General features: G+C 48.7%; 1 protein-coding gene across 1 annotated transcript in view; it reads left to right on the forward strand.

Moving 5' to 3' along the window:
* LOC119162026 (uncharacterized) overlaps positions 1-15,004 on the forward strand; it is a 67,202-nt gene that overhangs the window by 15,059 nt on the left and 37,139 nt on the right. Inside the window, exons 7-9 of the mRNA XM_075887781.1 lie at positions 3,451-3,710; positions 5,212-5,397; positions 8,475-8,585. Coding sequence (XP_075743896.1) covers positions 3,451-3,710; positions 5,212-5,397; positions 8,475-8,585 — 557 coding nt within the window. The remainder of the gene's footprint in view (positions 1-3,450; positions 3,711-5,211; positions 5,398-8,474; positions 8,586-15,004) is intronic.

Consider the following 15,004-nt stretch of genomic DNA (forward strand, 5'->3'; position numbering starts at 1 on the left):
AATGGCGTATTGGGTGTTGTCTTACTTCACAAAAATTATAATTTATGGCGTAGTCGATAGCTATGTGGCAAGTCGAAGCTTCAACCGCCGTTTGATTTGCCCCAACGCGAAGCTCTCAGAATTCGCATTAGGCAGCGTCGTAATACTCAATGAATATTTTTTAACCTTGAATTTATGTAGTTAAATAAGCGAGTAAGACCTCGTTGAGTCACAAAAGATCAAAACCACATTCAAGGAGTTATATATATGTGACGCTACGATGAATGGGCGACGTGGCCTGGCGCATACCCCATGTTTATTCTATTCTGCACTTCTTCCTTCTCGGCTTCTACCAATCATCGCTTCATACGTCACACGATTCCCCCTCCCCCCGAAAGAAGGCATGGATTACGAACAAGGAAAAGTACACAAGAAGAGGTTGAGAAGTCACAAATGTCAAAATGCACAATTGGTTTCATGGCCCCGTGGTGTTCCGTAAACTCCCTCCCCCCGAAAGAAGTCGTGTCAGACGAACAGAAATGAAAACTGAACATGCACGGCTTAGAACTGAGCACTGTCAAAAAGAGAAAATCATTCCAAGTCCGAGAAAGTTTCCGTTAACACACTATAGCTTCACAGGAGAGGACAGCAATCCGGGGTATCAAGTACAGCTCTGGAGGGCGAGGCTGGCTGTTGCGCTCTGGACAACATAAGCATGCTTTGAGCGTGAAATCAGATGGAAACACAGCCGGTATTCTTGCGATGAATGAACGTGGTGTGATGGCCTTGAAGCATTGGCTGGATGATTTGCGCAGGTGTCGTGCTATTTGTCTTGATTGGAACCCATGCGTCGCCACCCGTTTGCGTGCTTGTTGACCGAGGCTGGTGCGGTGATTTCTGCGTCCTTGCGGAATACAGGGTATGGTTTGGCGCCTTTCTCGACGTTGTATGTCGTGTTGCCTGAGTCTTGATCTCGACTGGAGAAAGCTTACTCGACGTCCCTTGGGAAAATATCCTGGATTCGATGCTTTCTTTGTTTCGAGCGAGAAATCTTGAATATGTCGTTGGTTTGGTTGACACGTTTGTAAACGGCTGTCCAAAAACCGCGTGTGCTCTTCCGAAGATGATTCCATTCGTCGTCGTCCTTGTTCGTATAGCCCTTGGAATCTCTGTTGTTCTTGGATTTGCTAGCATTGATGATGTTGCTGCGAAAAGACCTGAGGTGGCAGCCCTTTTTCACCATGAAACTGACTTTCTGGGCAATTGAGTGTGGTGTTGAGTGGGCAGGTAGTAGTCTCTAGGCTGTTGTGCTGCACTTCGGGTAATGGAGGTAATGCTTCAGAGTTGATAGATACATCAACAGGGGCTTCTTCTTCGCTGTTCGCAGCGAGTGGTTCTTGCACCTGAAACTGGATGGTAAGTTCAGGGCTTGGCTGAGTATTCTCCGAGCTCCGCAGCTCTATCCCGACCGTTGTGAGCGTGCTAGATGTGAGGTGGGCGTTGTGAGCGACGAAAGAGCCAAGTGACGGAAAACCAGGAGGTAGCCCAATTGTGCTAGATGGAAAGTAAGCTGATCCCATGTGTGAAGACTGATTTTCACTCTTCGAGTCGTCATGGCGTTGTTCGGCATTTTCCTCATGTGTCAGCTGGTCTACCATGAACAAGGCGTACTTATGACACGAATAGTGACCGTTAGGAGCCTTTGAAGAGCTGCGTCGTAGAAAACCAGGTGATGGACCATGTATGCGAGACGAAGCATGAAAGGCATCAGTAGGGTAAGCGACGTCTCGTGTCGTATGTTGGTGCCACGACTTTGGAAATGCCGACTTTCGTGCACAAGGGAGCTGCGCTTGACGGTTGGGTTTTTCCCAATATATGCATGGCCTTCTGTAAGTAAACTCATGTGCCACTTCGTCTTGAGGCAGTTGTCGACTCGCGTTGGGCTTTCGAATGCTTGAGGACTGCTTAGGGAATTGATGATAGTGTGCGGTTTTCTCCAGATGGTCGGCAATAAGTAGGTCTTGTTCATAGTCGTCAAAACGAGTGAACATCTCTTCTTTGATCTTTTGCCATGACTCGTCATTTTCAAAGACGTGGGTGAGGTAAAACTTAAATGCCTCACCGGAGATGTAGTCAGTGAAGTTGATGATCATCTCCCGTTCCGACCAAGATGCAGCGGTAGCGTGGTGCTCGAACAGGTCGAACCAGTCCTGTACAGGTCCATCGTCCGCTGCTCCGGTGTACTTGGGGATGGGAAGGTCAGTCGGTGCTTCCGTCATGATGGTGGCAACGGTGTCCAGTGGCAATGCACTTCTGTGGTCCGTGTTCGGTCACTGCGTCTCGCTGAGGTCTTCGATAATGATGGCCGGTCGATGAAGTGGCTGCCAGGTCTTCATCCTGTCGACTTGTGTGACGCTACGATGAATGGGCGACGTGGCCTGACTCATACACCATGTTTATTCTGTTCTGACTTCTTCCTCCTCTACTTCTCCTAACCATCCCTGCCTTCTTACGTTACATATATATATATATATATATATATATATATATATATATATATATATATATATATATATATATATATATATATATATATATATATATATATATATATATATATATATATATATGTGTGTGTGTGTGCGTGTGTGTGTGTGTGTGTGTGAAACTTCGAACCCTCTTCCTGTACTATTATAAACATGTAACGAAACTGCAATATGTAATAAACTTGACTAGTTTCCTACGACACCATGAACTCGTATACCTGCCTCCAGCGCTCGCTTTGTCCTGTTTGTTATGTCCGTTCATGTTGTTTTCGCGCTGTTTTTTACGATGAGTGGGATGTATGACAGTGGCTCATGAGTGGTCGAAAGTCGTGTTGCTTTGATGCTAAGGCTACGAGCATTGAGTTCGCTTTACGATGCGAGCTTGCTTGGCGGACCCATTCGTAAGTATGGATGCCGTACAGCAGCTGGCTCTATATCGTTGGCACATTGTGCCACAGGGCGGTGTGCACTGTTGCTGTTGACTGTGGACGGTTGGCAACAAGGACGTAGAGGGTATAAGGAAGGAGAGGCTCGGCACGAGCAGTGGAATAAATATGGTGTTTTTGATGTTGGGCTCCGGTTAATTATTAAGCGACACATTATTATTGGGGCCGAAACTATTATACACAGACTGCAAAAAAAAAAAAATCATACCGCACTGCGCACATTTTTTATGGCTCTACCGGATCGATTTTGCGATCAGCTCTGACAGTGCGCCGTTGTTACGACGTGTTACCGTTGCTATTATCGCGGGCACAACAGGTGGTGAGGCGAATTCAAATGAATCTCGTGTGTCATACGCAACGCATAGTTGACCGATGTAGAATGTCACTTGGCAACGTTTGGAGCATCTGTGGCAGTTTTTTTTTCTACCTGAAATGGAATTCCGAACGCACACTATGTACACGCCCTGATTCTTCCTCAGGTCCGGGAGCTGTCACATGGGCGTGGATCGGCAACGCTATTGGTGTTCCGTCAATCAAGGACGCGATGGCAAAGATGGGTCAAGGAGGGTCATTGAGGACCGACATTACGCGCATATGCACTAACGCGGTACAACACGGCATCGACTGCATGTTTCACTTCGAGTGGATGCGTGGTGCCACGCAGAAGGCCTTCAGCAAGGATCCGAAACCGACCATCGGAGAAGCATTGCCGACTCCGGCGGTAAAGGCCGACTTAGCTGTGAGTGTCCACTGTTGTCATGCCTTTACGGCACCACACTTTATGCGCTCTTACCGTTGGAGCCTCATTGCAAGGGGTCGGTAACCCGCGGAGTAGCATTATGCGTCCTGCAACATGTCAAGCCCTCTTCCACCACTCCACCCTCCCTCCCTCTATCCCCTTCTGTCTGAATTCTGAAATGGCCGCTTTGAACTAAAATTGAACGATCACTGGTAACCACAGATCGGCAAGATTGGGGAGCTCACTCAGGCTTACCGACGAAATATATTTTGGGCTGAGGATTCACTCGGACTCAAAACTCGCCAAAATATCACTCACGCGACTCACTCAGACGGAAACTCACGACTCATTCTGAGTTTAGGCGAATTCAAGTGAGTCGATTCATGAGTCCGTTAGCCTATAGACCTTATCAGGAACGCCTCCTTGGGCGCCGCCATAGATCTTTCTGGGCTGCGCAAATTGACGTGACCCCTCAAAAATACACTGACAAGGCTGCGCCCTTGGCCTTTGTACTCCCGCGCGCAGCCCATCATGGCGGTGTTTTTTTTTTTCCGTCCTGTGAAAAGGTGCATAGAATTACTTTTACCTAACATCTCAATACCCTAATATCTCACGTAATCAGTGCTTTTCTTGGAGCATTTCTTTATGCAGTACCTTCGAATACGAGTTAGTAGTTGTTGCAAACCAATAAGGGAACGTTTCTTGAAGGAGATAGGATAAGATATATTTATCAAGAACGTCTTTCGAAAACTTTGCGAGGGGAGATCATGACGCCCTTCCCCTATGCTATTTACGCCTCTTATCATATTTGAATGATGAATCAACGTTACTGTTTTAGAATACGTGCGAGTAGACACGAGTGTAAACGTGAATACAGGTAGGGCTGTTAGTAATGCTAAAGATCAGTAGGTAGCAGTCAGAACCTACGTTTGGTTGGAAACTTGTGACACGCGTGCCGAAGGCATGCGTAAATTTCAATCTAGTCTTGTAAATCGAAAATCTAGATGGGAGCCGACAGATGGAAACAGCGTAGTGGGATAATCATGGGACGATCAGTGGAAGTGCCCCAGACTGGCTGGCCGACGTTTCGATAGGAGGACCTATTTCTTTTAAAAGGCGCCGTGTCAACCTTGGCGTGTTAGTTTTAAAGGAGTTAGCGGTAAGCTATTCATTATTATTATTTGTCTCTTTATAGTCGTTGAATTTTCAAGCTCCTTCATATTGCGAAGTGTTGCGCGTTGTTTTCATTAACGTGCTGTAATCTGCTCATTGTGAACTGTCGATTTACGATGAATGATTGCATTTTTAGTTTTTCTTAAATAATTATTTTGTCTTTAATATTTACGTGCACTGTAGCATTTCGTATGAGTTGACTTATTTCACTGTAACCACCTTACTCAAAGCCTTCGGGGGTATTTTTCAACAATAAATCACTTCTTGCCGCCTGCTTCACATTACGTCGTTTTTCACAATGCGAGGGATCTGCCGGTTTTCTTTTCAGATTTCTGCTCCCGACATGGGAATCATGGAGCCCAGCCACTACCTTGTGGACTTGGGAGGACAGGAGCTGAGCGACATATTTAAGCCGGTAGTTGAGGCCCTGAAGGATATGGACGATAACCTCGACGAAGACGTGGTTGCGGCTTTCGAGGCTACGGCCAAAGGTGTTGCTAAGAGGATGTATGAAGTGAGTATGGGAGCCTCTTTTTAATACTGCCTGGCGTTTGCTGTAACGAAACTGCAGCGAGTATTTTGTTTAGGTTTCAAACTACCTCGCACAAAGCATTATATTTAACTATCTCGCAGCTTTCGTCAGGCCTGCAGCTCAGTTGTGGTTAGAAAGCAAATCTGTGATTAAAAAGAAACACCCTTGTGGCATCTGTATTTGCATTCCCCAATAAAAACTTCCAGTGTTGCCGCGTGAACATAACCATACGACGAGGTAAATAGCGTGCTTCGTCAAAAAGACAAGATCTCGGGAATTCATTAGTGCTATTGCCTGCATGTTGCTTAATGCTCAATTAATGCTATCACCTCAGGCTCGATGATCAACGAAGAGCACATAGGCAAAGTGTGGTTTGCGGATATTTGCCCTGCTCAGCAAAGGGGGAGGTGATTCGAAACAAATAATTAATGACTGAGTGTACAGTTCAGCCCTTTCTCGTGTGTAGCACGACATACATAGGTCGGCAAACCCTGTGGAGCCCACTCACTCAAGAAATACATTTGGCGCTTTAAATTTACGCTGGCTCAGACTCGGCAAACTTTTCGTGAGCCACACTCACACTCACGACAATTTTCTTCAACCGAACTCACTCGGACCCAAACTCGCCAAAATATTATTCACCCGCGGACTCACTCAAACTCATTACTCGAACTCAGTCCGAGTTAGTCGACTCACGAGTCCGTTAATCTAGAATTAGCTTTCTCGACCAAGGTTTCTATGCTCTTTGACACCAATGTCTAACGTAACCGGCGCTCTACTTGGCAGCCTCTGATATAGTACCATCAACTATGAGTTACGAGTGCTCGCAAACCAGTCAAGTCATTGTTTTTTTTAAAGAGATCTCTACGTAAGATATATTTATCAAGAGCATCCCTGGGAAAAGTGGACGGGGGCGGACGTGAAGGCACTCCCTACGTAATTCACACTGATCAATAATAATTGAAATTTTGTATGAACAAAACTGCATTGTAGTACACGTGAATAGACGTCATTGTAAACATTAATCCAGGTAGGGCTGATAGTAGGGCTGAATGTGAGTAGGTTCGGCAAAAGAACGTTGAACTCATTCTGACTCAATCAAGAAATATATCTCGCACTTTTGTCTCTCTCGGACTCTGGCTCACCAAACTTTCCTTGGGCCGTGTCACTCGTACTCGAAATCAGGAAAATTTTATTCAACTGGGCCCACTTGAACTCAGACTCGCCAAAAATATTACTCACCCGGACTACCTCAAAATCGTGGCTTGATCCGAGTCTGAGCGAGGATCGACTCGTGAACGAGTTCGCCGACCGACGTCAGCATATACAGCGCACGGCTTTTCTCATGGTCTCGTCCGGCACGCGCGTTAAGTTAAACCAAAGTCTTGTTCATTGGCCGTTATTCGGTTAATGCGCTCAAAATGACAGTCTGATGGGCCCATTAGTATGGTATAATTCAGTACAGTAGCGCGACGAAGCACACGGATGGTGACAGATCTAAGATGGGCCACGACGTGCGTTTTTTTTTTTCGCGCTGCTGTTGTGAATTAAGGTCAGTGCGGACGGTCCTTTGATTAAAATAAGATAGCTTAGCTCTCTATTACGTTAAAATGAATACGTGGTTGGCACGTATTCATTTTGAAAAACAGGGCTTGCAAACACGGACACAAGGAAGTCGGGACATCACAAACGCCTTTGATTGCGAAGCGCCGCCAGAGAGTGAGCACAGTGTTCGCAGACGACTAAAGCGATGCTGTCTTTATCACTTGGAGCCGGCGAGTGCCCCGACCATATTGGCCGTCGGAGCTGCCATTCATCAAAAGAGTAAAGTCGTCGGCGTAGAGCGAAAGCTTGATATCAGCGCCTTACAGTGCGGGCACAAGCATACGATGTGTCGAGGCTCGTTACGGACGAGGCACCGTTTACAGCGCGAGATCGCCTTATTTCACTTTATGACATTTGCACCAACTGCCGGTTAGAACGCTTAACATTCCCGCCACTATCGCGCAAATACCCGAGCAGGTGCGAAATTCTGTGGCGACAGCTGTAGCAACACCGACTAAATTTCAAGGCCGAAGGGCTGCCACAGTGGCGTCAGAGGGGAAGGGGGGGGGGCAGTTATCTAACTGAGCATGCTCAATAAGATTTTTTTCTCCCACATCTTTTATTCGGCCCAATCTAGCCGCAGTAGCTGCGACAGTGGGAGCGTTGGTTCTCCTAAAACGTGAACCAAATAGTGGCTTTCCGCCGCATCCGAGGCGTAACTGGGCCCCCACCCTCTGGCGTCACTGCAGCAGCCCTTCGGCCTTGAAATTTAGTCGGTGTTGGCTGTAGACTCGCACCTTTCCTTCCTCTTACTTCCTACACCGCATTCATTCGTCCAGTTACCCTTCTCTCTCTTGCAAATTCTGCGCCTCTTCCACAACAGACTTGAACCACATCATGTGGCGCTGCCCTAAGAGCCCCCCCCCCCCCTCACTTTTTTTTTCCTGAAACGCCTATGTTCGTGAGGAGCAATGGGAGGCTGCCTTGTGCAGCGCGAGGCCCAACCTTCAGCAGGCCATCCTGTAGTGGGCTGAGAGCGAGGACTATTTATTTCAAGTATAGCCCGCCCCCACATTACCCTCTGACCTATTTCCCTCTTACCTTTAACAAGAGGCAAACAAAATTGTTCATTCATTCATCAGTTGGTGATCACGGTGCTGCCCACATGTGAATCTAAGAAATGTAAAAAAAAAAACTCTTGTAATCACAACGATAAATTTATTTTACCCATAATAACTATTTTGGTTTTCGTAGAAAAGAGAACATGCTTATTTGAGCCAGGGAAACGATAAAGTTAAGTACCGGCTCCTGGTGCGCGGGTGGTTGTACGTGTCGGTTCTAGACAGCACGGCCATGAAATGCTGTCTCCCAGTACACTGTCACGTACATACGTTCATAACAAATTTACGGATATAACGAAGCCGCTTTTTTTTGGTGTCCGATCTGGCTTCGCTATAAAGAGCTTCAAGTTTGTCTCTAGCAATCTTGAAAATAGCACGCCCATTGCTTTGCAGCTTATGGAATACAGCAAAGATTTGGACTACACTGTGGCGCCGCGAATGATGGACACAGATGCCTTTTCACAAGTGGATAACGACATGGATGGATTTAACGACTACCACTTTGTAAGTGTGCCATATATTGTTATATTGCAGTGCGCAGTATAATGGATTAAGTTTATCAATAAATTATTTAGAACGAACGTTCGTTCAACAAGCACACAGCCACGATTAAGTTTAATATGAATGTTTGGGTTTTACGTCCAAACGTGGATATGTTTATAGAGACGTCGCTCTTCTAAGGGCTCTGTACCATGGTTTTTTTACCGTTCGCGTCATTCTCAGCGCGTGGGCTTCTATAGCATCTTAGCCTAATGAATAACGCATTGTTTTAACGCGACAGCGTTATAAAGAGCCCGTTTCGCAGAAAATCCGGCGTTGGCGTCGTTGGTTCTGAGCGAAAAATGGAGCATATTTTGCGTGACCAAAACAACGTGAAAGACGCTTATAAAGAAAATGTTAGAAAATTGTGGGTGTGAGGGGGATCAAAACCGGATAGTTTGCGTGGCCAGCGGTTGTTCTACGACACAGCCACGCTTTTGCTTTTGAATGCAGTGGAAATAACTTCCTCCGCTTGGAAATGCAGGGAAGGTAACTTTCATGATTTACAAATACACGCGTCCCGTATACATGCTTCGCAATATACATGAAATGTTGCCGTAATAATTCGTGGTACAAGCGTACTTTGCCATCGGGCGTCAGAACGTGGTATTATCATGACGACTTTGTTAGTTAGAAGCCAGTCATCCACTACAAAAGACACACGCACTGCACCTTTAAGGCCACGTAGTGGGTTCGTAGCAAGGAGAGGTCGGCAAAACGTGTGGCGCTCACTCAGATTCACTCGTTAAATATATTGCTACGGAGAGGAAGAAAAGGAAGAGGTGCGACTGACAGGCGCGCGACTGGGCCAATCAGCCATTGTGTCTCTTGCCTGTAGTTTTTACTCTGCAAATACATCTCGCTCAGAAGCAACCAACCTCGTAACATATTGGTGAGAGGTGCTGGGTAACCATCAGGCAACGGAGCTCCGCAGCGGACGTCGCATCGCCCTTCCAGCCATGGCCAATGCTCAGCCCTCCGCGTCAACGTCAGCGTCTCCGACGAACATGGCGTCGCAACCGTACGTTTTCACGCCTCTCAAGGATCCCGGTACATTCTGCGGAACCGATGGCGTCGACGTTGACGATTGGCTGGCCATGTTTGAACGAGTGAGTGTGCCGAACAGATGGGATCCCACACTTCAGTTGGCTAATGTGCTGTTCTATTTGAGAGGCACGGCCAAGGTGTGGTATGAGAACAATGAAGAAGAACTCACAAGCTGGGACCAATGCAAAGCAAAGATGCGGGAGGTGTTTGGCAAAACCGCCAGTCGGAAGATCGCCGCCAAAAAGGAATTGGCCTGCCGTGCCCAATCCCCTACGGAGTCATACCTCGCTTACATTCAAGACGTGCTGGCCCTCTGCCGAAAGGCCGAAAGCGACATGACAGAAGGTGACAAGGTGGGACATGTTCTGAAAGGGATTGCCGACGACGCGTTCAATCTCCTGATGTGCAAGGGCTGTTCCACCGTAGACGCGATCATCAAAGAGTGTCGTCAGTTCGAGCAAGTGAAAAGTCGCCGCATTCTACAAACATTCGCTCGACTCCCAAACACCGCTGCAACATCTACTTGCGAGGACCAGTCAACACCACAACGTGCATCGCCGCCGGGAGACCTTACACGCATTGTTCGTCGTGAACTGGAAGCTATGGCGCCCTCGGCGTTCTATTCGCGCAGTACCGATGCCACTCCTGTTACTGTTCCTCTTGTTCAAGCCATCGTGCGCCGGGAGCTTGAAAACATCGGAGTGCATTCCGTGTGCCATGTCACCGCGCCTAGAGTCAGCGAACGCCCTTTCGTGATGCCCTTCTCCGACCGACGGTCTTCTCCACGTACTCGCAACCCGGCTGAGTGGCGAACTGCAGATGACCGCCCTATATGTTTCAACTGCCACCGCGTTGGACATATTGCCCGTTACTGCCGCAACACATGGTCCTCGGCACATCGCGCAACGACCAATATGACCCGTTTCGACGATACCGCCCGCACCTTTCCACCTGCCGAAGAGCCCAATGCCATTGACCATTCTCGGAACACTTGGTACAGCCGCTCGCCTTCACCACGTGGGCACCAGTCTCGATCGCCGCAAACACGTCGCCCATCGTCCCGTTCGCCGCAGCCACGGCGCTTCTCGTCCCCCGTGGCTTCCGGCCGCGTTGTCTCGGAAAACTGAGAAATGCAGCCCCCGGAGGTGGTGCTGCATTGACGACTTCCGCAGCAAATCCTCTTTCCGTTCCCACCAGACGAAGTGTAATAGACGTTAAAGTAGACGGCGAACCTGTACAAGCACTTGTCGACACCGGCGCAAGCATTTCGGTCATGAGTTCAAGCCTACGCACACGTTTAAAGAAAGTTCTGACACCAGCGGCTGCACAAATGCTCCGTGTGGCCGATGGCGGCACGCCGATGGTTCTCGGTCTGTGCACTGCCCGCTTACGTATAAAGGACCACACTACTTCTGTCATTTTAGCCGTGATTGACCACTGCCCTTATGACATTATCCTAGGCCTGGACTTCTTGTCGAATCATTCTGCTCTGATCGATTGTGCTACAGGCGTTCTTCAGCTAGAGTTGCCTCAGATAGTCGCTGACCCCCCCACTGCCCCGCCGCGCCTGTGCTCTCTTCAGGATGTGCGGCTGTCAGCTCAGGCAGCCACCTTCGTCGTTTTGACCGCACAGCCCCAAGTTCCCGATGGTCAATATGTCCTCCTTCCTCTCGCCGACGTCCTCTTGAGCCGCAACATTGCCATTCCCCATACGCTTGTGACTGTTACTGACAATTGTACCTCGCTTCCACTTCTCAATTTCAGCTTGTGCCCTCAAGTGCTTCCTCGTGGCATGTTCTTGGCCAGCGTATCTAATGCTGACGAATTCGAAATAGCAGCGCTCACCACCGAGATTGATTTACTTCAGTCTCCAGTAGCGAACAGCACCTGTTCTCGGCCAGATCGTTTCTCGAAGATGATTGCACCCGACCTCAACCCTGCGCAAGCCAATGACATCCATCGCCTTCTCGCGTCATATACCGACATTTTTTCTTTCGACGACAGACCTCTAGGGCAAACATCCACTGTTCAGCACCGTATAAATACTGGTGACGCCAGTCCTATTCGCCGACGCCCCTATCGTGTCTCCCCCACTGAGCGTAGAGTTATCCAAGCAGAAGTGGACAAAATGCTCAACAAAGGTGTCATAGAACCATCAAGTAGTCCTTGGGCCTCCCCTGTCGTCCTTGTGAAGAAAAAAGATGGTACCTGGCGCTTCTGCGTTGACTATCGCCACCTAAACAAGATCACACGAAAAGACGTCTACCCGCTACCACGCATCGATGACGCGTTGGACTGCCTACACGGAGCTACATACTTCTCGTCTATAGATCTCCGGTCCGGCTACTGGCAGATTTCTGTCGATGAAATGGACCGCGAGAAGACGGCCTTCATTACACCAGATGGTTTATACCAGTTTAAGGTCATGCCTTTTGGACTATGTAACGCCCCTGCCACATTCGAACGAATGATGGACTCTCTCCTGCGTGGTTACAAGTGGTCTACTTGTCTTTGTTACCTAGACGATGTGATAGTCTTTTCATCTACTTTCGATAGCCACCTGACCCGTCTCGCTGCAATTCTCGCAGTCTTCAGAACAGCTGGGCTACAACTCAATTCCAAGAAGTGTCAATTTGGTCACCGTCAGATTGCCATTCTGGGCCATATTGTAAACGCCGATGGTGTCCAACCAGATCCCGAAAAGATCCGCGTCGTCCGTAGCTTTCCAGTGCCCCGTTCTACATCCGACGTCCGTAGCTTCGTCGGCTTATGTTCCTACTTTCGCCGTTTTGTGAAAAACTTCGCTGACGTTGCCCGGCCACTGACAGATTTGCTGAAGAAGGATACCACATTCTCATGGGGCCCTGAGCAGGCTCAAGCGTTCGCCGCTCTCATCGGCTACCTAACTACGCCCCCCATACTTGCCCACTTTAATCCTTCTGCTGCCACAGAGGTTCGCACCGACGCCAGTGGCCACGGTATCGGCGCAGTTCTCGCTCAGCGGCACCACGGTAGACAGTGCGTGATAGCTTACGCCAGTCGCCTGCTTTCTCCCCAGGAGATGAATTATTCCATCACCGAGAGAGAGTGTCTAGCTTTAGTTTGGGCCGTCGCCAAGTTTCGGCCATATTTATATGGTCGCATTTTCACTGTCGTTACGGACCACCACGCCCTCTGTTGGCTGACTTCTCTGAAGGACCCGACTGGACGTCTGGCTCGCTGGGCTCTGAGGCTTCAGGAATTTTCGTTTAGCGTCAGCTACAAGTCTGGCCGTTTGCACAAGGACGCAGACTGTCTTTCTCGATATCCGGTAGATCCTCCTGATCCCGTTGCGCCTGACCTGGAGAGCAGAGTAATGGCGTTTACAGACGTCAGCGATATGCGCATCGAACAACGACGGGATGAGTCATTGCGCACTATCATCGACGCCATCCAGTCTGACAGCCATGACGCTGAATCCCGTATGTTCGTGCTGCATGACGGCATCCTCTACCGCCGCAACGTCACCACTGAAGGCCCTGAGCTTCTGCTTGTCATCCCTCGTCATCTACGGCCTGCCATACTTCAACAACTTCACGACGCACCAACAGCGGGACACCTCGGCGTTTCCCGCACATACGACCGCGTGCGACGTCGATTTTTCTGGCCTGGATTGTACCGCAGCGTACGTCGATATGTCGCCACTTGCGACCTCTGCCAGCGCCGGAAAAGACCTTCTTTGCTGCCAGCTGGATATCTTCACCCAATTGAAGTCCCCTCTGAACCATTTCATCGCGTGGGACTCGACCTTCTTGGCCCTTTTCCGACGACGACACTAGGAAATAAATGGATTGCCGTCGCCACAGATTATGCGACCCGTTACGCGATAACAAAGGCCATGCCAACCAGTTGCGCCACTGACGTCGCGGATTTTCTTCTTCATGACGTCATCTTACACCATGGTGCACCCCGACAGCTGCTTACGGACCGCGGCCGCTCTTTCCTGTCCAAAGTTGTCGATGACCTCCTTCGATCGTGTGCTACAGCCCATAAGCTATCTACCGCCTACCACCCACAAACTAATGGCCTAACTGAACGTCTCAACCGCACGCTCACAGAGATGCTTTCGATGTACGTCTCCGATGATCATCGAGACTGGGATACAACGTTGGCCTATGTGACCTTCGCATATAACTCCTCTCGACATGACACTGCAGGATTCTCGCCTTTTTATCTTTTATATGGTCGCGACCCCATATTGCCATTTGAAACCACCTTGCCTCTCGTGCCATCTCCTTCCGAGTACGCGCGCGAAGCCATTGATCGGGCTCACATGGCTCGTCAAGTTGCCCAGTCTCGCCTCACCAGGTCACAGGATATGCAAAAAGCCCGCTACGACCACCGGCATCGAAATATAACGTTTGCCCCAGGTGACCACGTGCTCCTCTGGTCACCGTGTCGCCGTGTAGGTCTCTCCGAAAAACTTTTGTCCCGATACGCCGGACCCTACCTAGTCTTACGTCAAGTTAGCGACGTAACCTACGAGATAGCGCCATTGCACTCCAATACGTCACCAAGTTCGTCACTAGTTGACATTGTCCATGTTTCGCGCTTGAAACCCTACTTCTGTCGCACTTCTCCGGACTCTCGCCGAGACGGCGCTCCAACGCCCGGGGGTCCTGCTACGGAGAGGAAGAAAAGGAAGAGGTGCGACTGACAGGCGCGCGACTGGGCCAATCAGCCATTGTGTCTCTTGCCTGTAGTTTTTACTCTGCAAATACATCTCGCTCAGAAGCAACCAACCTCGTAACAATATTTTGCCCCTTGGATTCACTCGAACTCGCACTGACCACTCCCAAAACTTTTCTTCGACCGGACTCAGTCAGACTCAAACTCACCAAGACATTACTCACCCGAACTCACTCAGGCTCAGACTCACGGCTTGATTTGAGTGTGAATGAGTCCTTATGAGTCGACTCATGAGTCCGTTAGCCTCGAATTAACTTTTTTTTTTAAATATGGTGTCTGTGTTGTTTAGCACCAATATCTCACGTAATCAATGCTCTCTTTGGCGCCGATTGATATATAGTACTTTCGAATACGATGTATGAGTAAGGCCATTTTTCTTGGAAGAGATGAAAGCATAAAATATATTTATCAAGAACGCCCGGAAGAGGGTTGGCGAGGGGAATATAAAGGTACTCCGTACTTAGCACCTCTAATCAATAAATATTTATATGGTGTATGAAAGACACTGCTTTGAAATACGGGAGAGTAGTTGTGAGTCCCGGTAAGGGTGATATTAATAATGAAGAGTATATAGATACAACCATAAGACGGCAAAACAACTCGCCCAG

Source organism: Rhipicephalus microplus, chromosome 3 (genome assembly GCF_043290135.1).
Source record: "Rhipicephalus microplus isolate Deutch F79 chromosome 3, USDA_Rmic, whole genome shotgun sequence".
NCBI lineage: Eukaryota > Metazoa > Arthropoda > Arachnida > Ixodida > Ixodidae > Rhipicephalus > Rhipicephalus microplus.